This window comes from Quercus lobata, chromosome 9 (assembly GCF_001633185.2).
Source record: "Quercus lobata isolate SW786 chromosome 9, ValleyOak3.0 Primary Assembly, whole genome shotgun sequence".
Classification (NCBI taxonomy): domain Eukaryota; kingdom Viridiplantae; phylum Streptophyta; class Magnoliopsida; order Fagales; family Fagaceae; genus Quercus; species Quercus lobata.
Genome location: NC_044912.1, coordinates 27,394,348 through 27,421,725, shown reverse-complemented (window position 1 = coordinate 27,421,725; position 27,378 = coordinate 27,394,348). Strand labels below are relative to the sequence as shown.

The 27,378-nt window shown below is 33.5% G+C and overlaps 1 protein-coding gene across 1 annotated transcript; it reads left to right on the top strand.

The window, feature by feature from the left end:
• Window positions 1–27,378, top strand: LOC115962186 (ATP-dependent DNA helicase SRS2-like protein At4g25120). The gene is made up of 29 exons (XM_031081077.1): window positions 1–328; window positions 790–1,441; window positions 1,591–1,632; window positions 1,788–1,951; window positions 4,384–4,582; window positions 6,507–6,563; window positions 6,648–6,753; window positions 6,861–6,994; window positions 7,161–7,235; window positions 7,350–7,475; window positions 7,586–7,717; window positions 7,813–7,896; window positions 9,477–9,590; window positions 9,773–9,873; window positions 10,649–10,715; window positions 11,501–11,551; window positions 14,280–14,357; window positions 14,456–14,665; window positions 14,786–14,824; window positions 16,458–16,529; window positions 16,626–16,712; window positions 18,236–18,292; window positions 20,132–20,334; window positions 20,430–20,523; window positions 21,200–21,250; window positions 23,086–23,148; window positions 23,359–23,418; window positions 26,060–26,122; window positions 27,189–27,378. The coding sequence occupies exons 1-29, from the start codon at window positions 168–170 to the stop codon at window positions 27,276–27,278; spliced, it is 3,432 nt and encodes a 1,143-aa protein (XP_030936937.1). The 5' UTR covers window positions 1–167; the 3' UTR covers window positions 27,279–27,378.

Here is a 27,378-nt window from a genome sequence, read left to right as displayed (position 1 = left end):
AAAGAAACCAAACAATCCTCCAAAAGATCACTCTTTCTTTCCTTTTCCGATACGCTTCCTTGCCTGAGTTCTCTCCTAGTCCTACCATACTAGGGTTCAGTTTTTGAGCCACATTTTTCCTCTTTGAGTCCTGACCTTTTCCCTCTAAAACAAACAACGGAGTAGTAATGTCAAAGGAAAATGCTGATCCAATTCCAAATGTCCCTAAAATCACAGTTACAGAGGAAGAAAGAGCTCGAATTTCTCGCAACTTCCGAGCCGCTAAGGCTCTTCTTGCTCGCAAACGCCCTCGCCTCCATCACCATGCCTCCCCCAGTTTTCCTCACAAGTAAGACCGCCCTCTTCTACTAATTCCCTGTTTGATTGCTGTGACTCAAAATTTTACAAAGAATTCAAATTAAATATGCTTTTTCTCTGTTCTCTATTTATGTGTCAACCAAACGAAGCCGTATATTTTATCCTTCATATTTTGCCTTTTACCTTTATTTTCTTAAAAAATTACATTGTACTTGCGATTGGGTATAATTGACTTCCAAAAAGCTAAAAGTCAGATATTTGAAATAAAGCTGAGACAAAAAGCAAAAAGTTGAAAGCTGTAGCCAAACGGATTATCAAATAAGTGGAATAAACTAAAAACGAAAAAAAAAAAAAAATCGAATGCGCATTTAAATTTTAATGTTAAATTTTTGCTGTTTCTCAACAAAACAACAGATAAATGTGGTTGATTTTGTTAATTGTGAACAAAATTAAAATGATTGAATGTGGTATATTTGATCATTCTGGTTCCAGAGTTGGGGATACAAATGGAATTCAAACCAGCATCAAGAGAGTTCCTCTTGCGGAGCTACAGCCAAACACGCCATCCCCGTCTTTTGTGAAGTCAAAAGTTTGTGAAAATATAAGCAGTTCGTGTTCCGTGGGCTTAACTCTTGATCGGAAAGAATTAGTTGATCATAGTCCTTTAGAGAATGACTGCGTGTTGGATTCTTATACAACTCCTATGAAACAACAAGAATGTTTTGATTTAATTGATTCGGTTTCGATGACTAGCAGCACTCTAGATGATGATTTTGATGAGTCCATTTTGGAAGAAATCGATGCTTTGTGTGAGCAGAAATCTGCTGCAAAAGCAGAAAGGCAGGTTCTAAGTTGTGACATTGACCCGGGTAGTGATCATGATGGTAATAGTAATGGTGATCTTAGTGCCAGTTCGGAGTCTGTCACTGGGTATGAGAGTGTAAAAATGGAAGGGGCATTGGACTCTGGGAGTGATTTAGACCCTACAACAAAAGGGTCAGATACTTCTCAGACTATAGAGACTGGGAACATGCCGGAGGAGTACTCAAAATACTTGCAGTCTCTGAATGATCGGCAACGCGAAGCAGCTTGTAATGATATTTCAGTCCCTTTGATGATTGTTGCTGGTCCGGGAAGTGGAAAGGTTCCTCTTTACCTCTCTCTGTTGTTTTCATACACATACATAAGGAAAATGATATTCTTGATTTCTATTTTGGTGTATCCCATTTTATATTCATATATTCTATGATATTTACCTATGGTTGGAGTTCAATTTGCCGCTTTTGATGTCAGACTTCTACAATGGTTGGGCGTGTGTTAATGCTGCTTAATGAGGTATTGCATCTTTTCTACTCTGAATTACTTTTTTCTGTGTACCTTCTGTTTTCTCAGTTCATTGTTCTTTCTTTTCTATCCTTCCTGTTTCTTCTAATTTAGTATTCTAATCATCTTCATTGTTCCTTATTTCCCACCCATTAAAACATGTTTAGGGAATTAGCCCGTCAAACATCCTGGCGATGACTTTCACTACAGCAGCAGCTTCTGAGATGAGAGATCGCATTGGAGCAGTGGCTGGAAAGGCAACAGCCAAGGAGCTCACAATCAGCACTTTCCATTCATTTTCCTTGCAACTGTGTCGTTTACATGCTGAGAAGTATGCACACTCTGAGATTGTATGAGATTTATTCAAAATTACAGATGATTAAATATTTTCTTCCGAGCTCTGTTTTACTCAGAAAATTTATAGAAGACCCATTAATAGATATACTTTCCACTAGAAAGCTGCACTAGCCTCATAACACTCTGCAAATATTGTCAATAGCCAACTTCAATTTGAAACACTTTTTGGACTCCTACTTAAAAAATTTGTGTCTCTTTAATTTTATCTTATATATGTTAGGAAGAAATTCTAATGCATTCATACTAAATGAAAAGAGCCTAGCCTTTATGTTGTTTGGCATTAGAGGGCACTCAGGGCAGAGATCTTAACAGAGTTTTGGTGTTAGCTATCTCATAATGGTTATTGTATGGTAAATTTTCCATAGAATGTTTCCCTTGCTTTATTTCTGGAGCTATGTTTTGTTCATATATTTTTTTTGCATGAAGTAGTCTCCTTTCGATAAAATTATTCTTACTTATAAAAAAAGTCTCCTTTCGATAAAATTATTCTTACTTATAAAAAAAGAAGGGGGAAAAAAAACGGTTCCGTGTTATATTGTCCGTTGTGGAGGAAATTCTGTCTTCTGTTTCATTCTGTCTTCTGCAAACATTGAAATAATCACTGAATGAATCCATTTACTTATGTCAGACAAATGTGGTTTGATTCCAATATCTTTGTTGTATATTGTATTCTAATGAAATACAGAATGAACTGCAATTATTTGTGTAAAAGAAATAGCTTGAGAATTTTTTGGTGATAAACTGATTTATTATCAAAAGAACACAAAGATACAATGAGCAACAACACAAATAGAATTAAAAAAGAAAAATTCTCTGCATGAGATGACCTGATGTACCTACCTTTCTTGAAACAACAGAAGAAACTATTACCAGAAAACACTAGAACTTATTCCCCACAAATGATTTGAGGTCCTTTGTTTTTGGGATTATCTTCATTACTAGGAAACCGCTCTATTCTCTTCTACCTGATATGTCCCCAACAATCTTCAACACTTTGTCCTCAGCAATTTTAAGAGTCATAGTATTCCTTTGTTTGCATAACATGTTAACAGTGGCTGCCGAAGTTATTCTTCTGGAGGTAGCAACCAAGGTTTTTTTGCTCCATTTGTTTAGTCACTCAATCAAGTTCTTGCGTCTAATCAGAACATGTTCATTGAAAAAAACACTTTCTCAGCATGGATTCTGTTGAGAAATAGAAAGATAATATTATGGGTTGTACCCTTGTCTTGCATGGGTGATACTTTTTACAAAGGGTCTGGAAGTTTCTAGTGATGTGTTCCAATCAGCTTTCCCTACCAGCTGTCTCTTTCAAGAATGTACATATACCTAATGTGTGTAATCCCCTTGTACTATATATGTAGCACGGAAGTCAAAGGTGAGCAGGGCGCTCCCCTAGGCACCCAAGCGAGACAAGGCGCCACTAAGGCACCTTGAAGGCTCTAAGGTGAGGAGTCTTGACTGAGGTGCTTGCCTGTAGAGTAAAACCTATTGATAGATTATTATCAACTTATCGTGAGAATAATTAATAGAACCAAAACCGTATTAAGCCTATTTTGAAAGCAAGTAAAAGACCTAATTTCTTCATGCAACACATGTCAATAACACTTGATTATAACATTTCAATACATTAGATACATATGATTTAAGTTCTATATGTATAAAAATATTTAGAATTTGGAGCCTCACTTTAATCAGGTTGGCTGTTAGTGCCTTTTTTTTGCCTCATGCCTTGGTGATACAAGGCCTTGGTGCCTTAGGGTCACCCTTTGCCTTTAACTACCTCGCTAAGAAATGAATTGTAAGAGGGATGGGTATCAAGAATTTCCAGCTCCACATCCCGTGTATAATTTCTCATTTTAGGTAGTACTCAATGTAGTTGCCTTCTTAACTTTTCTGTTTTCTTTTTTGAGCATAGGTAAACCTTTTTTGACTTTCCAATATATTGAAGACAATTGCTTGGATATTATTCCTGATTAAGACACCTTTCTAAGATGCTGAAAAGCTGGCTCAGTAAACATACAGCTTTGTAAGCCAAAGTTCTCTATGCTATGTCTTATTAGTAAACTCAATGATCTTGTTGCTATCATGGAATTGTCCTTACTATGAGGGCCAGTTATTGCATTAGGACTTAGGAGGGGAAAAAAAGATAGCAAAATAAACCACTTGTGTTCGACAACTTTTTTTTGATAATTACTTGTCTTTGACTTTGGCAATTTTGTTAAACAGGTTTTTCTCTCCGCTAAAGCTGAAAAACAACTTTATGATAGAACCACTCATATTTCTGTTATGATTTTTATTGTGGTTCTATCTGAACTATACAATGGCAATGCACCAACTTGTTTAGAGTCCCTTTTTCTACATGGTCTTTGAGGTTATCTGAGGACTAAGATATTGCTCATGTTGTAGGTTAGGGCGCACATCAGAATTCTTAATATATGGGCATGGGCAGCAGAGAAGAGCAATCATTGAGGCTGTGCGGCTGTTAGAAAATGAGAAGAGTATACAAAATCATAATGCCTGCATACTTGGTGAAGATTCTAATGGGATAACGTCTCTGCAACTTTTTAAGGATAAGTCAAAGAAATGGCTGAAGTTTGTGGCTCAGGTTGTTGTTTTATGTTTGTTATTTATAATGTGTTGTATTTTATTCAGTTTTCAAAAGCTATATATCTGGTATAAAAAGCAATGCCTGCATACTTGGAGTAATTCTTGATATAGCAGTAAAAGCAAGAACTGTAGGCAGATCTACTCATAAATATAGGCATAAAACCGACATAATTATTACAAATTTAAAATGAAATCAAATAATGAACTATTTTACCATCATTTATTTAATAATGTTTAAGAAAGATAAATAATTCAAAAGGAAATATATTTGCAAAATCCATAATTTAGTAAATAATCATATAATTTCAAGTAATAACAAATAGATAATTCACACTCAACTTTCAGATGGATTATACTCAAAAGTGACATCATATTATATACAATGATATTGATCCACATCACTTTATCAGAAATATGGCAGACTATGTAAAAGGAAAAAAGAAGAGGAGAAAGAGAAGTGACTCTTGGATAACTTTTGTTTACATTGATAAATAAGATGATCTGAAACTCTAAAAGATTCTTTTTGGAAAAAAAAACATAGATAAAAAAAAAAGAGGCATTTTTTAAAATGTTAGTGAAACAAAAAGTCAGGTATGGTATGATAATGATTCACTGCTCTAAAATGATTTACACAACACCCCAGTGAATTGTACAATTCATGAGCATCTTTGATATACCCAAATGATTCAGAACTTTTTGCAAACGATTTGAATCATATTCAACTGATCCTAACAGCTATGATTTGGTTATTATATCTTCAGAAATTAACATCAGTCATGAGCAATGCCTAGTAAAACTTGTCATTTGGTTATGATCTCTACAGAGTTAATGCATCTAAAACTTGTCATTTGTGACTTGGAACTAACCACAAATGTCCATTAGAAAGCCTCCAAAACCACATTAAAATTTGGAGAGTTGTATTAGCATTTTGGTCTACATGTGCAATATTGAGCAAAGGTATAACTGGTAAAAAATTTGCCAACAAACTATTAAAATAGGTGCTAAGAAAGTGACTGTATGAGAATGGTCAAAAAGCATTGCATGATGTGAGTTTACTTTTCTTGAGAAGGCAACCAATTAATAGAACTATGGCATGATCATGAGGAATGAGTTTGTCATGATCATCTTCGAACTTATTAAAAAAGTGATCATCTTCGTGGCTATTGATGCAACTTAATGGTGTTACTACTTGCTAGTAGCCATTTGAATTGTTATATTTGCTACAGCTTGATTCCAATTGTTACTTTATAATTGAAAAACAATCATGACTGACCATGTTTATTTGACATTTCTTTTCGTGAAATTGTATTGCAAAAGTTGTGCTTTTCCCATTGAATCATTTTACTTTTCCTTATCTATTTAATATCAAATATATAACATTGTTGCAAGAAATTTTAAACCGCCAAGCATACTCCCATTTCCCTGAAGTTTATTTAGGAAAATTCTCTACCACAAGATTCTATATGATATCTAGAGATTAGGTGAAACCCCGCTTGTGTCAGTTCTTTGTTTCCTACATTTTGTAAAAAGGCGGTCCTAAGCTTGGAGAAAAGAGGAGAGTTGTGGTAAGTTGATGGCTAGTATAAAATTTAATAACTTTCTATGAATGGATCCTTTACAGTTATTTACTAGTTATATGAATAAAAAGAGGTAAGAGGGACTGGGATGCCAAAGACAAAATGGGTAGAATATTGAACAATGATTGAGTCAAATAAATTAAAGCTGTTTAAGAAGTGGGTCTAGACCTTATGTTGATGACTCACCTTTTACAATTACCAAAATCATGAATGAAAACGTTTATTTCTTCTCTTAATAAATTCCATTCCTGAATGAGACTCAAGTGTCCTGTCTATATCTATCTGAGCATGTTACACCAATGAACTTATGAGGTACCGTGCAATTAATTTTTACTCCAATTTCAGGCTAAAGCTTCTGGAAAGACTCCTGAAGAATGCTGTAAAATGGGTGATGAAATAGGAGTAAGCTGTTTATTTGTTGTTTCAGAAACCTTTTTGGTACCTTTCGTTACATTCATGTGATTCTCAGGTTTCAATTTGAATCAGGGTGCAATCCTTGGGAACTACAATGACATATTAAAATCTTGTAATGCTCTGGATTACCATGACTTAATCAGCTGTTCTGTAAAGCTGCTTACTGATTTTCCTGAAGGTATAAATTATCTTAAATAAACTTAATCACGCATATATATATATATATATATATTTGTACATTACTCATGTTTTAACCATTGTTTTCTCTTTCGGTTCAATTATTAGTCTTCAAGGAGTCTCAGGATTCATGGAAAGCCATTGTAATAGATGAGTTTCAAGACACAAGTTCCATGCAATATGATTTTCTGCGGATTCTTGCTTCTCATAACCGCATAACTATTGTTGGTGATGATGATCAGGTGCACTTGCTATCTTTTACAGCCTGAGAATTGTGTTTGTGTTAACTTGTTTGTCCTTTTTTTTTTTTGGGGGGGGGGGGGGTGATTTTGTGTTTGTGCACTGTAAATCCATTCTGTTCAAGTTACTTAATTTTTCTGAAGTCCAATATAACATGTTCTACTGTAGTCCATATTTAGTTTCAACGGAGCTGACATTTCTGGATTTGATTCATTTCGCAAAGATTTTCCAAACTACAAAGAGGTTTGCCCTGCCTTTGACTCATACATGTTCCTTGATTATATTTACAGCATGTATGCAAGTTTGTATAACTAGAATTGAATTTGATTCTTTCTTTGAAATATCTTTATGCTTCAGATCAGACTAAATAAAAACTATCGATCCACACGCTGTATTGTTGAGGCTGCATCTTCTCTTATACAAAATAATAAAAAGCGATGCCAGTTAAAAGATGTTCTTACTGATAATTCTTCTGGATCTAAGGTAATTTACTTCTGCCTTATTCTTCAGATTAGAAAAATAATAATTTAAATGTGATTTTCTATCTGTGGTTTGTTACTTAATTTCCAGATAATGTTGCCTATAATATGCAGATAATCATAAAAGAATGTCACAATGAGAGTGCGCAGTGTGCATTTGTTGTTGACAAGATCTTGGAAACTGCTTCTAATGGTTCTGCTGCTAACTGCTCATATGGAAACATTGCAATTCTTTACAGGAGGCAGGTCTAGCTTACTTGCCATTATATTAATTTGCATGATAAAAAGTACAAACATTAAATTTCTGCTGACTAATTATGTTCTTATGTTTTATACTACAGGTATCGGGAAAAGTCTTCCAAATGGCCTTCCGTGAAAGGAAAATACCTTTCAATGTGCACGGTGTAGCATTCTATAGGAAAAAGGTAGTTAACATTTTGCTAGTTTACAAAGATGTTCTCTACCATCATTCTACTTGATTATGTTAATAATTTAATGCATATGATTTTTACTATGCAGTATGTTCATTTTACGGAAATAAAATCTTTACTGTTTTGTGTGATTCTTGACATTACTAGAGATGTTTATTAGGAGGCATTCTTTCTTGAATTTTTTTTTGGCTGCCTATCATGACTAGGTATTGTAATATACTTCCATAATGAAGGATTTTTTTGGAAACTAAAGATTTTAAATTTATAATTTCCATCCTGTGGGTACCTTCCTGAACTATACAGGTGTGATACATGTAATAGACATTACTGTTAAACATATTTTCTTGACCTGATTTTAATCTGAATTTAGGTTGTGTCCGTCACCCTGTGGAATCTAAGGAATAGCCTTTTAGGTTTGGAACATGTGAAGGAAAGTGATTTCCTAATTAAATAAAATGTATTTTACTTAAAGCTTTGAATTTTTATGGGCACTTGAAACTTTCATAACTATTTAAAGGCACAATATTTAATAATGATATTTTCTCAGGATGCTCCTTTAAGTTAATGCAAATTAACGTGTTTCTTAGCTTGCTTAGGATATTGAATAAGCAGGATTTAATGATTTTCTTACTTAGGGGGTATTTTAGTTTGATGTTTTGTAGTTTGTAATCATACAATTTTGATTTTCTTTCAACTTTCTTTTGATTACTAGGGTGTAATTAGTTTCAAGATGTTAGGTTGAAATTTTATCCTTTCATTTACTTATCAAAAAAAAGATGTTAGGAGGGGAAATTACACTTTATACCCTGTACTCATTGTAGTTCACTTGAATTAGGGAAAATACACTTTTCCTGCCCTTTGACTTATTATTATTATTTTTTTGATATTTGAGACTATCCATTTATGTTCACCTCTCATTATGAACATGTTGAACTGATTGGTTGGAAAGAAATATAAACATATATCTGCATACATGTGTATACATATGTACATATTTAGGTCAAGGTTCAGTCCAACATGATGGGGTTATTGTTCTGTGTCAGAAAGCTTCTTATTCACTCACCTGAATGCAAAATCATTTTCCAGAGCAGGTAGATGAAAGTCGAATTAATATTTACACACATGTACATATATATAAGAATGAATATATGCATACATAATTGTGAACTGAAAATATTCACTTGTGTTTTAGTGGAACTCTAACACAATTTAGATTGGTTGATTTTTTTTTTCCTCCTAAGAAACAAGCCTTTGGATTTGTCATCATCAAGTTTGCTTACTTCATAATTTTGATCCCAATGTGTTTGAGTGCATAGAAGGAACAAATTCTTTGCCTGCATATATACAATCTTTTAATTTTAGCTACGCTGTTACTGATTTACCCCTTTTAGATGCTGATAGTTATTATAATCTATTGTACACAATTTCTAAGCTGTTTAAAACTTTCATATGGTTGTGCTCTTAGATTTGTCCAAGTATTAGAAATCGAAGCTATTTTCTCATACTTGTTCTGACATGCATGCCAACAGAGTTACTGTTGTTATTTGGTTATGATTTAGCTCGTCTTAAAATAGGTAGTCAAAGCCATTATTGCCATGCTTCAAACAACATTGCCTGCTTGTGATGATGGCCCATACCATCGGGTCTTCAAGGCTTTACTTCCTTTTGAGAAGGAGGAAAAGAAGAGGGTACGTGTATTGCTTTATTTATCTATCTATCTATCTATCTATCTATCTATATATATATATATATATATTTTAGCTATTGTGCTTGTGTGTGCACTATGCTGCCAGTTATCTTTCTTTTAATCTAGGATATTTCATTCTGTGTGAGGCTCACATATCTGAGTCTCTGTCTCTCTTTCTTGCAGGTAATCGACTATATCGACAAAATTTCAACTATTAGAAAATGCAGCTTTATATTAGCTGCCTCGGACATCTTTAGTGCCAAGCTTTCTGGTACCTTCAAGAGGTTCTGTTAAGCAAATTATTCTTAATGTTCTTAGATGGGATGGGTAGCTCATAGTATTCAGTTATCTTATATTTGTAGTAGTTTCTTTTTTAACATTAAGAATGGTATATAATGTGGCTTATAATAATGAAATAATCAGCTCCTGGTTTATTTCAAATATCTGGCATGTGCATATTTGACATTTATGTAATTTTGCGTTGAAAATAAAGTGGCAATGCAGCCTCAAATAAATTGCAGAAATTGATAAGCATAACTACTTTGGGGATATTTAATCCCTGAGGACCTATTACCTCTTTATCAGAATATTTTTTCTTCTCATTCCGAGCAATTGGCAATAAAATTCTGAAATTTTTGTGAGAAACACATGGTGAACAATGAGAACTTAACTTTTATGGAAAATACTTAGACAACTATATTGAATTAATAGCTAGTGTACAGTGGCAGATGAATGACCTGATCCAAACCTATGTAATCCTGACCCTTTGCTAGCGTAGTTAGATGTATAAGCGCATTTTCCTTGATTGTGATGCTAATAAAATTACTGTCACTTTTTGCATGCCTGGTATTGCTACTATAACATAGCTCTTCTTTTGAGAAGTATGAAAGTTGGTCTGGATGTTTTACAATTCTTTTAATCTGAAAGATCTCTCTCTCTCTCTACACACACACACATTTGTATTTTTTTTATCAGCTTCTTGTATTATGGTTGTATGCCTGTACATTATGTAAGACGTCCTAGTATTTACTGAAATATGACCCCTGCAATTGATAACAGGAGTCAGCTTACCCAAGGACGCAAAGTATTGTCGACACTAGAGATGATATCAAAACTTGTAAACAGGGTAAATATATTTGGCCTCACTGCAGAATTGTTGACTTGTCATTTCTTATTAGAAACAATTAGTAATTGTTTTAGATCTTTATTGATTAAAAAAGTGTGTTTTATATGGTGAGAATAGATTAGATAAACTGATTCTTGTGGTTATTTGTTATTTGATCTGGGATTACTATCCAATTATTGGAACCTTGTGTGGTTTCATAGAACTTTGGCCATTGGAAAGATGTTCTTCATCTTCCCAAGCTTTTTTATTTTCTTTTCCTTCTTTTCCCTGCTTTCTAAAGTATTTTAAAGAGGTTTGTTGCTAGTCTATGCTAGACCCATGTTGCAAGAAAAGAAACTCTAAGAGGGGGACTTGTGTGGGAAACAAAATAAGAATAAAACAAAGCGATAGGACCTAGGAATTTGCATCCAGAAAGTGGTGAAATAGAAAAATAGAATCTACGAATTAGCACCTCGGTTGCTTGAAAAAAGCACCAAATGTTGGAAGAAAACTTACAGCCCTTTTTCATTAGTGATCAACTGCTTACAATAGTGAACTTTGGACACTTTAAGTAGAGTCCCCAAATTTACACATGAAAATAAAATAAACTCTTAATGAGATTTCATCATAAATGGAAACAAAATCCAAATAGTAATCAAATGTCTTTAATAGCATCAATTAGTGTTAGTCAACATCAATCAGCATTTTGTTGTCTGCATGAACCCATGCATTGCTTTAGAGATAAATTTGAAGGTTGTGTTCTACCTGATTGTAAAGAAATTGACCTTACTTATCAATGCTTACAGGAACAATCAATTTCAGCTATCATAACCTCAGTGGCAAACATGGTGCCTCAGGTTTGGCTTCCCTTTCGCCCTGTTTTTTTTTTTTTTTTTAATAGAAATTGTCTATAAGATATAAAAGCTTTGTTGGTAAAATTGATTGAAGTTAGTTTTCTTGTGTATGATGCTGTTTTGTTTATGCTAATGTCTTAATTATTTATTTACTACTTTGAATTTGCTTGCATTTAAATAGTTTTGTTAGTGTTGGATAATTAACTACATAACTGTAATGATGAATATATAAGTCTTATATTTATTTTCTATAGCATACTTCTATAATTAGCATGGATTCATGTAAATTGGTATAGAGATGAGGCCATGGACAAAGAGGACTACAAGATGCCTGGACATCCGTTGGATATTTTATAAATTTCCTGAAGCTCCTAATCAGGGTTTGTGATTTTGGATGTGATGACTTCAGCCTGACTTAGCATCTCTCTGTGGATCACCTCATGGTAAATTGCACAGTTGCTTGGGACTTGTGGTGATTAGTCCTTTGCTTATTTAGGGCTAATTGGGCAATCCAAATCCCATGATCAATCTTTTGGCTTCATGGAAAAGGAACTTTGGCAATACTATTAGTGGGGATATTTGGAAGGTAGTTTTACTGTGTCTAATGTGGTGCCTTTGGAGACAAGAATTCCTATACTTTTTGTTAAATTACCGATTCTCCCAAAAGTTTAAACTATTAGGATATGGTAGATTTAATCATTTATCCATACAATTCTAACACTACCCCTCACTTGTAGGCTCAAACTTCCTATTAATAGGTGAGGTCCAACACATAGGATTTTAAATGGGAGGTAGTGTGGAGGAGACTAGGATCAAACTTGGGAGGGAGTGTGGAGGAGACAAGAATCAAACTTAGGACCTCTTGCTCTGATACCGTGTTAAGTTACCGATTCTCCCAAAAGCTTGAGCTATTAGGAGATGGTAAATATAATCATTTAACCTCATAATTCGAACACTTATGAAGGAAAAGAGTGATTAATGACACAATTGAAGTTTTGAACACCTTATTTGAATGGATTTTGATCACTACACCATTTACTTTGCCTCGCTTATTGGATTTTCTATACTATATGAGTCCTAGGCAGTTTCTTATATATATGTATATATAAAGAGTTTAAACCTGAATAAAATAAAGGGCAAGTGTATATTGGAGAGTTAGTAAATTAATGACCATTGACTGTTAAAACTATGCTAGCATTTTGGGATAGCCAAAAATGGAAAATGTGACAAACCAATTGGGAGGGAGGAAGTAAAATATATATTTATTTATGGCCAAAATTTTGTCCATTACTACAGTCATAGCTTGTGTTCTTGGTGTTTCTTGTCACCAGTTTATTGGGATCTGGTAGTAATTTCTAAATAAATGGATTACTTATCAAAAAAAAAAAATCTAAATAAATGGATTGGAGTTAATTATGTAGAAGGGCAGTATAGATTTAATTATAATCCTGGTTTATTACTCATTGAGTGGACATTATAAGTTAACTAGCCAAAATAGAAATTATAACAATAGAGAGGATATCACAAACAAAAAGGTAAATATCACTTATTTAAGCTTCCAATTGATGCAAAAAGTAACTCTCTTATGACCAAATCTGCTTAAATTTCCTTTTTAGTTCTCTAGTTCTTAATGAAACCTTAATTCAATGAGTTAGCTCCCTGTTCTCTCACACAGGTTGTGTTTAGTGGATTATGGACAATGGATTATAATTAAGATGCCATTTTTCAAGAATCGATTCCCAAAAATGACATGCAAATTAGGTTAATAAGCAATGTACAAAATCATTTTTTATGCTACTCTGGCTTGCTCTTTGTACTGGTCTTCCCTCATATTGGTTATATGAGCTGATTTGACTACAGCATGTGCTGGTCAAGTTTTGTTGGTAGTTTGCTTTAGCATTTCTTATTCTGTTCTCATGCATACTTCCATGTTCTGATGCTGGACAACCAAAACTGATGAATACCAAATTTGAAAAACAGAAAGAAGAAAAAAAGGCTTCTAGGAATCAATCAACACCTAAACTTGCTTGGAATTGGCACCAAGCAAGCCAGCAAAACCTAGGAATCAACAACTAGGGTTGGCCGGAATGAACACCAGACCATTCAGAAAATTTCAATGAAAATTTTATTAATCAAGCAAAACTGTTTCCATTGGAGTACAATAGTATGCTCATATAGACTACTAGGACTAAACCCTAATTCAAATTGGCTTATGAAAGCCCAATTATTGAATTACAAAAATACCCTTGATTCTAGGGAATTAAATAAAATACTCTTAAGCTAATTAACTAATAAGACAAATAAAATCCAACGGATCAATAAAAAATACAATTGACTTCTAAAATCAAACATTCAGCAAAAAAAGAAAAAAAGAGACTTCTAAAATCAAACAAAACAAAATTACAACAAAACTGTCTTCGCGCTTCCTGCATCATGTTTGTATTCTGAGAGGTTCCATTACTAAGATTTACCATCTTCCATTTTTATCTTACACTAAATTTTGCTATTTTGACATAGATGTGTTTACCTGCTGTTTGCTGATTAATCTTCCAGTAGATTTCATTGAATTACTTTCTACAATTCTCTTTCTCTTTTGTGAAATACAACTTTACTAATAAACCTTTTAAAATACAATGATATGAGGATGATTTTCTGTTCAAATGTTCTATTAACATCGTTCTAATTCAGTATACTTAAACTTTTATTCATCATTCTTGTCTTAATTTTTTAGAAATACCTTCTTGAGCAACGGGCAGTTATTGATGTTGATGGAGGAAAATTGCTGAATGAAGACAATGACATCAGATCTGTAAGTATAGAGTGTTCATCCTGAAGTTTCGAATTACTTTGTCCTCACCTAAATCTTGGTGCATTCCCATGGTTGAATTTGATCTCTTCTCCATGCAGGTTCTTCAGTACTTACTGGATGACGTCTCTGAATTTTTGTCAACTAAATTTGTTGCTGTAGAAGGGGATGCTAAAGTTGCAGCAGAAGGGAAAGGTTGTCTTAATGCGCTCAAAGCTTTTATTGAATTTATATCTGAGCGTGAGAGAGAAAATTTTCGTTCCCGGAGACATGATAATGAAAAATCCATCACCTTGACTACCATTCATCAGGTATTTTTCTCTGACATACAATTAAATTTGCTAGGACTGTTTTGTTGCTGTTCTGGTGGTTTTTTTGGCAATATTCCTATGCTCAACTTTGTTTTAATGCCTCTCTTCTTCCTTTTGCAGTCGAAAGGCTTAGAATGGGATGTTGTTTTCATAGTTAAGGTACTTGATTACATTGGTTTACTAGTGTTGTGAAATTTTAAAGTATTTGCAAGTGTACAAATCGTACTGAAGTATAATTTGACATGAACGAGGTTGAATCCACAAGGATTTGAACGCACATAAAAAATTAATCAAATCTTAATCAAATTAATCCTAATCTATTTTAATAAAAATTGGTTGTTTGCAATTAAATATACTAAGCAAAAATATAATATAAAACAGTAAAGAGATGTAAACAATCTAGAGAAAGGAATTAAGGTTTTGGAGTCTGCCTTGTTAATTCATATCAGCATATATTTATGATCATTAATTTTTCCCAACCACTACATGGTAATCTAGAAATCAATCTTGCTACCATAGAAAATATTATCATTAAAACTTCTATTTAAATATCTAAAGCATGCTCTTCTTCGCTTCCTAGGTATAAAATCAAATCATTAATTGTATCCATAGCCAAAAAAATCACAAGAGATATCCAATTTTAAAATCAAGAAATAAAAAACCAAGCATTCAATTAATTAAGACAAATCCTAAATCATGAGAAAAACATGATTGAATTCATATCTAGAATCCCATCTTAGTCAATTGATATGAAGTAAGAACAACTTAAATCATTAAAAAATAACTATTGTGAGGAAAATCAAATCACATAAATATTACTGATAATCCTTAACAAGGTTTCATCCTCAACTCTAATTATAAATTTAGCTACTTATGCTAATTGAAATAAAACACAAATATAAAATACTAAACATTAAACTAGACAAATAAAATAGAGAAAGAAATAGTCACAATGCTATCATGGAGAAAAGCTATAGAGAAGCCACATGCGGCACTGCCTCTTGCTCCAATTTTCTGTTTTGCATCCCAGTCCTAGCACTAGCCTTTCTGAATTTTGCCCTAAAGAGCCTTTAAATAGGTCAAGGAATCCTATTACAAGTTGAATTCCCTTTTGAAGAAAATCCTAGTTTTTTATGCTTCACTTAACCGACTATTTTGGCCCCTTTAACATCAGAATTCGGACTTTTGATAAACTACAAAGTTGTAGCCCTTTAAGTTAACTTTTTAGCCCAACTTGAATCATCTCGATTGGACGTTTGAGTCGAAAGTTATGCCAAAAATACTAACAGATGCGCAGGCTGGAATCCTAATCCGAATTGGACTTGGATTTGGTGCAAATTTCCTTTGATTCCTTACTCTAATTGGACTTAAATTTAATTGGGTTGGCCTTCTTTAACTTCATCATGGCCCTTGTAAAAGTAAAGTCCATTAGCTTTCTTCTTTGTACAAATCTACTTATTTAATTCCATTTTCCTACAAAAGACGAATTCATGCAATAAAACTCAATTAAGCACAAAATAAATTGAATATTAAGCATTATTCCAAAACCAAATATAAAATGCATGAATTAACTCAAAATAAATATGATAATGCTTTCTAATAATGATACGAATATGCAAAATTAAGCTATTATCAATGCACATCAACTAGCTTTGCTTGCATTGCTCAAGTGGCTGCACTTATATTACACCACAATTATCCTTTGAAAGTGGTTTTGTGTGATTATGAACTTCTTTCCTTACACAATTCTGTTTGAAGGCATTTTTGCATTAATGCTCTATTCATGACACAGGCAAATGAATCTGAAATTCCTCTGTTGCATGAATTTAATGGTGTTGCAAAGGAAAACGGGAACTCAATTGAGGTTATTTGTGTTCTTTCTTGGAACATTGTCTTTCTGTTTCTTTCTTTCATGAAAACTGTTTTAGTGTGGCACTGATTCTTTTCTTTTATTTTGTAGGAGGAAAGGCGCTTGTTATATGTTGCAATGACTCGTGCTCGGAAGAAGCTTTTCATTCTATATGTCATGATGGACTCTAATTGGCAGGTGTTTGGCATGAAACATCTATACGTTCCAGAAACTGACTTCATAATATTTCTATAAGCTGCTACTCTCTTACGCTTAATAATTTTTCAAGAAACTGACTTCATTCCACTTCAGACAAAGAATTTTTTTGTTAGTTAATAATTAATAAAAAATTTAAGCAATCCTTTGATGCTACTAATTACTATTTCAAATATTAAACTTGTATTTATACATCATATTTAGGAAGGGCTGGGATAACTTTTCTGGTTTCATAGATTTGAGGGTGGTTTTGGCACAAATTTTCAATTTTGGGAGGATTGTGGTGTGGGGAGAGAGCTCTTAAAGAAATTCCCTGGCTTATATATGCTGGTCCAAAAGATGGGAGTTTCGGTAGCAGATTTGTTGAGCTGGAGAGGGGGGGGGGGGGGGGGGGAGTCAGATTCAGTGGGATATTACCTTCCTCGGAGCTCTACAAAACTGAGAAGGGATGTTGAGGATGCTATTTGCTGGGTGCCTACCGAAAGTAAGTTATTTGAGGTAGACTCTTATTATAAAGCGCTACATATAGGGAGCCTTAGAAAAGTATTTGGAAGGTTAAAGTTCCTACAAAAGTGGCTTTCTTCACTTGGATTGCTCTCTTAGGGAAGATTCTTACTGTTGTTAACTTGAGAAGACGGAGGATTCCAATTGTTGATTGGTGCTGTATGTGTAAGCAAGACGGGGAGTCTGTTGATCATCTATTGTGACATTGTCTTGTTGCTAGAAAGATATGGTTGTTTGTTTGGGGTGCAGTGGGTTTTGCCTATAAGGGTGGTGGATCTATTGGTGAGTTGGAAGGAGTGGTATGCTAGGCACCTTATCGGAGATATTTGTAATGCTATCCTTCTTTGCACCACATGGGTAATTCGAAGGCTTGGAACAATCGCTGGCAGATGTGAAGCTGAGTTTTTTACATACTTTGTATATGCTTGGATGGCTACTTGAAGTGGTCATTCTTTCTCTAGTCTGCTGGATTCCTTGATTGCTGTACTTCTAATTGATTTTGATTCATGTACAGTGCATTGTATGGTGGTTTTTCTCTTTTTAGCTAATAAATTTTACTTATTCATAAAAAAGAAAAAGAAAATATTAGTATTGTTCATAATTTAGATAGCTGTGTAACATGTCATTAAAAAAAGATTCTGTACCCAATCATACATATACTTCTTATACTATTTAAGTTCATAAATGCCACTAACGGCTCTCAGTGATAATTTTACATGCTTTACTTTTTGGTGTCTCTTCTATACATCTTGTGTATAAATGTTCTCTAGCTTTGCAGAATGTTAGAGGCTTTGTTGTAAATTAGAATGTTAGTAACATTTAAGAAAATCTGGATATTTAAAAATCCCATTTAGAAGTCTTCATAGTTGTGAGGAATTTTGGTTTATATAAAAAATAAAATTGATACTTGATAAATACTGTACTTTAGTTTAGAGAATTGACTATACTATGTTTATTTTGTGGCTCTTTGAGTAATAAAGTGTTTTGGTGTATCCCTTCAGATGCTTCAACCATCAAGATTTCTTAAAGAAATTCCAGATCATCTTCGAGAGGTTCAGGTTTGTCACGATGGTCCTACTCTATAAGTTGTAGTGTTGTTAGCGACAATAAAAATCATTGCAACTCATGATACTATCATCTTTTAGAGAACTATATAGTTATGATGTCTTCAATGTTTCTCCAAATAAAATTGCAAAATTCAACGTTTCTGTGAAGAACATTACAAATTAAGGAACAAGTGTTTGAGTTGACATGGATGATTAGCTGTTAGATCTAATGACACAGAAAAAAAGGCTTTATTGGAATTTGATTCCAATTGTGATGGAAGATCTTTAGGAATTTATTCTTGATGAGATCTTAAGAGGGTGTGATGTTTAAGGTTTAAAGTATGGTAAATAAATATTGGATTTAGAATGGATCTTGATGGCTGTTTAGTGTTATAACAGTGAATAGATTCAATAGAATGAGAAAAAAAGGACGATAAACCCTATGCAATGCAATTTCTCCTAGGTTTCCTAAGCTGTCACAATTAGGAAGGAAAAAGCACATCCTCAACGCATAAAATAAGTTACTAGAATTTTATTAAATTCAATCTCTTTGTATGTGAATGATATTGGCCACATAAAATCATTTATAGGCTATTGCCAATCCCTTTTATAGAAAGATTAGGACTTCTAAGGGTCTGTTTGGGAATGCTTATTTAGTTGAAACTGAAATTTTTTTGCTGAAAGTGTAGAAAAAAAAAGTTAAAAGCTAGTTAAATAGTACAATGTAACCAATGAATAGGATCAAAAAGTGCAATGAGACCCATGAATAGTACAAAAAAGAAGTTAAAATTCTAAAATAAGCTGAAACTTTCCTCAGCTCCCAAACAGACACTAAATATCCTTTCCTAAAAGACTAAGACTCCTTGTTGTAAAGAAAAGTAGAACTTTTAAAGTAAATAGAAAAAGGACTCAAACATAAAAATATGACTTATAGACCTATGGTAGTCTAGTACAATCCATTTTGTCATTTTGTTTGTTTTGAAGTAACATATTTTTAGGTGTTTGGTATGACAAGTAATTTTTTTTTTTTAAAAGCAAACCACCAAAACTAGTGGATTAGTCACCGGAGCCACTGGTGTCAAAGGTTCGGTGATTGGATTGCTGAAACCAGCAGTCGGAATGGTGGTTCTGGCGACCTCCGTCGGAGTAGTATCTTTGGTGCCGGAACGGCAGCTCAGACTATTGGATTGCTGGAGCCACATTGGACCGTTGACACCGGCCGCCCAGCCCACTGGACTAGAGACCTAGCCACCAGATAGGGTGAGGGGAAGCCATGTGTGTTTTTGTAAAATGTTTTACCAAAATTTTAAGGTAAAATTTTTTACAAATTTTTATAAAGGATTTTATGGTCAACGGAAGATATTTTACAAGTTTGACGAAATTTTACATCTAAACAAACACTTGAAAATGGGAAAATATTTTTCAGAAAATATTTTACTTCAGAACAAATGGAGCGTCAAAAATATGAAAATTGCCAAACTAACCCAATTTTGGAAGTAAATTTAAATTGAACCGGCAATGTTCTAATCTAAAGAAACGTAATACTAAGATTCTAAGACTCAGTACTAAGTCACCTAGGACAGGTGTCAAGAGGGTCCCATATTTAAACTAGACCACAATTGTTGAAACTTTTTGTATTTAATCATGTTTGTCCTTGCATCACTTAATCACTCAAATTAAGCACAATTATTGAATTTAATGAACCATTTAACCTACACAGTTTATGAATTTTATGTATGAATTAGAACATTTTGGAATTCGGTATTAATGTTGTTCACATTAGCTATTTAATATCTTACATTAATTAACATCAGTAGTCCTTAGTGGTTAATGGATGGCTTGTTTTTGTAGGCTGAAGTTAGTGTAAAAGATTTGCAAACAAAGCAGCAACACATTCCAAATAGAACTGCTCAGTTTTCTGTTGATGTGCCAAGAGAAAAGGAACTTTCTGAAGTAGATGTTGCAAATGATTTCCTAAAAACTTGTATTCATGAGGCTTCTGAAGATCTGAAAGACCCATTGGAGGCTAGCAATGGAAATGGCTTTTTAAGAAGGTTCTACCATTTATGATTGCTTGATTAACATTATCATGAAATTTTGGTTATATTTTTTTGGAACTGAACTTGATTCCTTTTTCACTGTTTCACAGATTCAATGTGGAGGATAGATCAGTTGTTTCCCACATATTTCATCAATGGGCCAAGAAGAAAGCGTTTCAAGATCCCAAGAGGCTGCTTGACAAGGTGATTTCTCGTTATTTCAAAATTTGTTTTGCATCTTCTGGATATTGTAGCAAGTTTTGCATTTGCATGGTATCTGATGGTAAAATATGTGTTGAACGAGATATTAATATGTGTTGAACGAGATATTCAATCATTCTTTTCTGTCATGTTATTTTCTTTTTTGTTATAAGAGTAAAGCCATGGCACCGCTCAATTTATAACACAAGTAAATTTCTGTGTATATTGAGGATGTGCACAACACCAAGAATACTTTGCATTTTTAGTGATGTAGTTAGGAAGGTTGGACATGCATTGAGTCAAGTAGATCAACCTAGTGAGACAGTAGTGCTTAAGGTAGCTGATGACAATATTGCAGATGCAGTTGGAGATGTTCTTGCAATAAATTATTTGGAATTTGTAATATTAATGTTACCTTTATATAATGTAGATGCGCTCTTTTTGGAAAAACTCTATTTTTAAATTTTTTATATGGGTGTCATATGTAATACTGATAATTGAATGAATTCTGGGCTTATTTCTGTTCTCTTTTTCATACAAGTAGTTTGTGATGTTTGTCTTGTTATCTAGGCAACTAGTATTTACTTAGCACTTTGAGATTCTTATTTTCAGTTGGTAACCTTCAAAATGCAAACAATGTGAATATAACTATTGGTTGATGTACTTTATTGTCTTACAGGTTGGCTTTGTAATCGATGAACGCCTTAGAGCCAAGAAAAACAAACACAAGGTCATACATTTTTTGTAAATTATATTTTATAACATGTTATTTTTCTTGTCTACCCTTTAATATGCTGCACTCCCTTGCAATAAGAATCTTCAATTGTGTTCTGTAATTTTAGTTTACATAAACTGTTCTCAAGAAATTTAGCCATATGATTTCTTTGCTTACCTGCACAGCTCCACCCAAGGTATGCTGATGTGTATGAAATTTAGTTTCTTGTAGTACAAGATGGGATGCATATCTAGATAGTTTGGGTAGAGGTTAATCTTTTCAAAAATAGATTCTTAAAGTTAATGTAAAGCAGTATTTAAGGATTTAAGTGAGATGTCAAATGGATCCCATGCTGTTTTGATTCAGTTAAGTGATAAATGATACGAAGTGCTTGCTATAAGCTATTTACTAGTAAACAATTACAGAGTATGGTTAGAGAGCCTATACATTACAGAAGGCCTGGACCTTCACGGGAATATTGCAACTGTTCATCCTCTAAAAGAACAATATCCAATTTTAGAGGCATATTGATGTAAGATGTGCCTATTGATGAGTTGGTTCCCTTCATTGTCTCTTTATGGTGTGTCTCTTGAGAGAGTAAGAGTTGGCGATTGCACTCTAATTAAGGATCATGGATGGCCAATGATGAAGACACTTAAAAAAGAGAGAAAGATGAGCCTTGAATCCAAAAAGGGTGGGAGCCTTATGACGCATCTTTCTTCAAACTGGACCTAAAACACGAATCTAGATTGACATATGCTAATTGAGTTTTTCCTTTTTGCCCAGAGAAATTGATTTGCTTGAATGACAACTCGAGAAAGTTGATTATTGGTCAGGAGAGAATGGGAGTAATGAAGGACTATGCTAACTTGTATAGTTCTATCTTGGATATTAATCTTGTGAGCCAGGTTTTTAGGTCAAAAATATGAGTGGGGCTGAAGTTTCCTCCTTTTGTTGCGACTATACATCCTCTTTTATCTCTTTCTGCACTCCTGCCCCATGTTGCAATTCCTTTACCCAAGGCTCTGAAGTTTTCATGTGGAAGGTTATAGTTGACAGTCTTTCTGTTGTCTATAAGTATACCTGTGTGCAGACCGTTGTGGGTTGGGTTAAGATTATGTTGTTCTTAGTCCTGAGTCTCATTGACCTTGAGCCAAAGAAAGAATGAAAAAAGGAAGAAGAAAAAACTAGCTCTTCATAGCAAGTAAATATAATTATAACTCTTGCCCATTCACTAATTGTGTTTCTGTTTATCTTCATGACCATCCTATCTTTTATTCAAATTTTTTTTTTTCCCTGATCCTTACCTCTCTCATTATAATGAGTGAAGGGTGTTGTGGGTTTGATATCCACTGTGTGCGGTTGTAACTTATTATTAGAAAAATATATGAATTGACGAGGGGGAGATGAGAAGCCCTTAATTGTAAAGAACTAAGATGGATGGCTGTTTCTTTTCTTTTAGCTAATTATGTATCTCTCTTTACATTAATAGTCTTAGATTTTTTCAACTGAAGTTGTGGCTGTAATTCTGGAGAACATCTTTCATAGGAAAGAATCATACTGAGGTCTTTTTAGATCTCCCAACTATTCTATAAATTATGCCTACCACAAGCAGATTTTTTTATCATGCAGCAGTTTGCCATGATGTGCTTTACCAAGGTGATGTGCTATCTGTTACATCATACCTTTAGTGCCATCTTCTGCTGTGATGTTAAGAGTTTTCCATGTCCAATTTCCATGGGAGGATGTGTTTTAATATTTATGTGGATTATTTTTGAATTTGTTTTTACAATAATGTGGAACTCAGTGAAGGTTATTTTAATGTCTTTTCACCCTCTTTTATTTTTCAGGATGTTTTGAGTGCACTGAAGTCTTGCTTGAGCTGTGATGAAGCATTTCAATATGCAGAATATGTAAGTGTGTTTGCTACTTCTGAGAGTTTGCTACTACTTTCTAAGATAATAATAAATGAATTTAACATATATAATGGTTGAGTAGTCATAGTAACTCCTTGTCATAGTATGCAACTATGGTTATTTTAAACGCCCTGCAATTTGAAGTTTTATGTAATGTTTATATGTGGGTGCTCTATTTTCTTTGATATGATTATTTTGTTTTACTAGGTTTTGAGATGGGAGCAAATTCCTGCTGATCAACGAGCCCATTTGATGCGGGAAAAGCAGGTTTGATGTTTTCTGCTTATAAATTGTCGTACTTACTTCCTTGACTGAAAATTGTGGTATCACTTTTTTTGATTTTGTTTTTCCATCTGCTCATACAAGTTTCTGATTTACTCCATTAATCTAAAATGTGAATTAAGAATGATGTTTTATTTCCTGAATGAAAAGTTGTTTATTGCTTGTTTTCAGCTGGGTTCTGAAGTTCTAGAACCTGTAGAATTTGTTCAATGGTGCATCAGTACTTGATTTAGTTTTGACTTTCTTCAGGTTGCCAAAATTTTCATAAACAGGCAGAGATAGTAAATTCTTGTTATGACTTTTGGAAAATATCTCTACTGTAGACTGCCTTTTTAGAGCTCCCTATTATTGTGCTGATTAACCATCTAATGTTGAGGCAGATTAGCTGGGGATACGATTTACTCCAATTTTTAGCTTGATGTGAGACATGTGGAATTTATTTGATTTTGTGTGGTTACATTTTTTTTAAAGAGCATTGAATTCTTTAAATGCCATGTGTCTTTACATCTTGATTAAAATTGGAGGATGGGAGGGGATCCTTTCCCTTATCAAAATAAGTAAAAATATAAATGGGAGGGGATCCTTTCCCGATTAGCTGTTCCTGTTTGGTTCATGGATACGTATTTGTGATTTCTGATGCATGTTTTATTCTGATCTGATAAGATGTATGATCACCTTATATTTATGTTTATTACCAGTATCAATGTGTCTTTTTTATAAAGCAAAGCAATTGATAGCCAATTAGCTTTGTTTCATACAACATTTCCTCCCTCAGTCCCATACGAATGGGGTAGAAGATATGATTGAGAAATCAGAGCATACTAAGTTGTGTAACTTAATAATTAAAAAAATAAAAGGAAAGAGGAAGAGAGATATAGCACTTCGATGAAGGATAGAGTTTATAGCATGTAAGTTTAACTAAGTGACTTATGATAAGGTTTTTATTTTTCTTTCCAATCAAAAGTTGTTTTTGTCAACCTTTTTGTTTTACACATTGTTTCGTCCTTTAATTTTAGGGTCACCTTGTCAATTATGCATGATATACCTGATTGAGAAAAGGAGTATTTTATATAAGTTGATCAATGTAAAGTCATTGGTTAATAAAAATTGCAATCTTGTTTCTTGTTTTGTCAAAACTGTGGTTGATTTCCAAAGCTTTCCTTCATAGCAGCCTATGTACTATGGTGCCCTTCCTGCTTTGCTTGTGATTAAAATAAAAAAAGAAAGAGAGTTTTCCTTATTGTCAGGACAGTAGAAAAATTCTCATTTCAATAGGTATCCAAATAAATGTTTCTCCCTCTCTCTCTCTCTCTCTCTGCCTATCTACCTATCCATCCATCTATGAATTTAAAATGTATGTATGCTTTTTCTTTTTTGTTTGTAAGTTACACACGTATTTGATGGCTCTTGAACATTGCCACCTAGAACTTTTAAGGGGAGGAGGTACCGTATAATCTTTCTATGTACATCTGAGTGAGGACTGAGTCCATTTCCTTTTTCTTTAAGTTCTTTTGATATGACCACTGAGGGTTGTGGTTCAGTGATTAGAGTCTTGGTGTGGTATAGGTTCTAGGTTCGAACTACCATGGGGTGTGGATCCACAACGTGAGACCCCTACTTATGGGACCATCTAGGCCCTTCAAGCATTGGTTACTCAGTGACTGTGGGGACTACTATGGTCACACACATGTAGAGTTGTTACAGGTACCCTTACCTTTTTCTTTTAAGATCTTAGGGGGTGGGGATAGGAAGAAATTTTGTTAGGCTCCAATATAGGGATTTTAACATATATAGCACTTTACAAATGATAATTATAAGGAAATTAACAAATAATTAGAAATGTGGTTTGCTTATCAAAAAGATATCTTGAAGCACAAAAATAGGGACAAAGTTTGGCTACAATTTCTTTTAAAAAAATTAACATTGCTACATATTTTGAAAATCTATCCGTTAGATTGTATGTTCTTTACACTTTTAACACATGTCAAATTTTGTGTCAATTGGATGTTATTTACTATATGATCTATAAACATGCATAATTTTAGACTACAAAAACTTGTAATTTTAACAATTGATCATTGACATAGCTAATGATCTTTGATCTTCTAGAAATTTTGCAAGCATGGAGAAAATGTAATCCAATGGTGAATTTGTCAAAATTTACATCCAATAAAAAAATATTGAGTGAAATTATAGCCTTAAGAAGAAAATGTAATCTAATAGTGAATTTCTCAAAATTCACATCCCATAAAAAGATATTGAGTGACAACCAAGTTTGTAGTTGAACTTTGTCCAAAAAATAGTTGCATAGAGGTTTAAAAAACTTGCACATAAGCAAATAAGCTAAATGAGCTCCCAAAGAGAACAAAACCAAATACCCATTTGATGAGCTTGTTTGCACTATGATTTTGAGTAATTAGAGGGCCTACTTTGTATTTTTTTCCTCTCCGTATGTGCATTCTTTGTTAAAATAGTGAACAATTATTTCTTAGTTTAAAATGAGGGGAGTGCAAGCTTGATCTTGTACATCTTGTACTAAAAGAAGTTTGGTTTCAGAAAGTATGTTTAAAATTTAATGTTTATTTGTCATGATTGAAACTAAATGGAACATGTTCTTTTCTTTCAGGAGCATTTCCAAAAGTTAAGGATTGAAAATTCAATGGGTTCATCAGCGGCAACATCTAAACAGGTACCTCATGAGCATTAATTAAATGAGTCAGGTTTATATATTATTTTTATTTTCCATTTGTGTTTTCATTGAATTTATGAACAAAAGAGTGATCATATTATGATTTGGGTATCACATTTTCTGAAGGTTGGATATGTAAATTGATCAAGCAGATCCAATATACACTTACACACTTGAATTGTTTGCGTTTAATTTTTTATACAATGTGGCATCGTCCAATATTCAATTCTCGAAAAAAAAAATTCATTTTTTTTTTCCTTGTGGACACAAACTTTTCCCATTGAGTCAAAAAAGAAAAAGAAAAAAATGAATTTTGAGAAATGGGCCATTTTCTGGTGCAATGTTAGAAGTCATTGGCTGTTGTTATGAACCAATATTAGGTAATGGCCATTTTTTTTTAATTGAAAGATGAACCAATTTTACATCTTTTTTTCTTTTCACAATTGAGCAATTTTGTGTTTGCCTTCAATGAGGATACATGAACAAGGCCTATGGTGGGTTTTATGTTGCTTCCATTTTTCATGTAAAATACATTTTCCATTTTGTTTTGAGCTTTTCATTGGGTTTATCTTTTAAGTTTCCTCTTCAATTTTTAATTTGTTTAGCTGCTCACTTTATATCATGTTATCAAGTTTTGCTTCCCATTCCATTGTTATGGGCTTGTTCCACCTGCGCTCCCATGGACTGGTATACATATATTTTTTTTGCTGGAAAAAAAGAGGGTGGAGGGGGCGACTTGAATTGGTGTCTTCCACTTGGGCGATACCATACAATAGAAAGACATACATGTACATGCAACATTACTTATGTATGCATCAGAAAGTTGGTAAATCACACCCACATATGGATTTGCAATTAAAAGCACATGTAGGTTGGATAAGGGATTTTAGTTTTATATGTTTTTTTTTCCTGGTAGTCACTTGAATAAATCCAATTAGTTTGTACTAGAGCATACTGGAGACTCAACTCTGTTTTTTAATGTTTGATGCTTTATCTCTTACTGTCCACTGTAATATTCCATGGCTGGGAATCTCACTGTTTCATTTGTTAAACTGTTCAATGGCAGATCTCTTATTTGCAAAGTTTGGGATGCACTGTCACCCCTACATCTCGTCTCCAAGCTTCCCGTTTGATTGAGCAGTACAAATCATTGTGATTATTGATTTTATTCTTATTTCTACTTTTTTAAAGGTCATCATATCTGTAAATTTTTCTACAGTGAGGTTGTGTATAATGATTTTCACCAGTTTAATTAA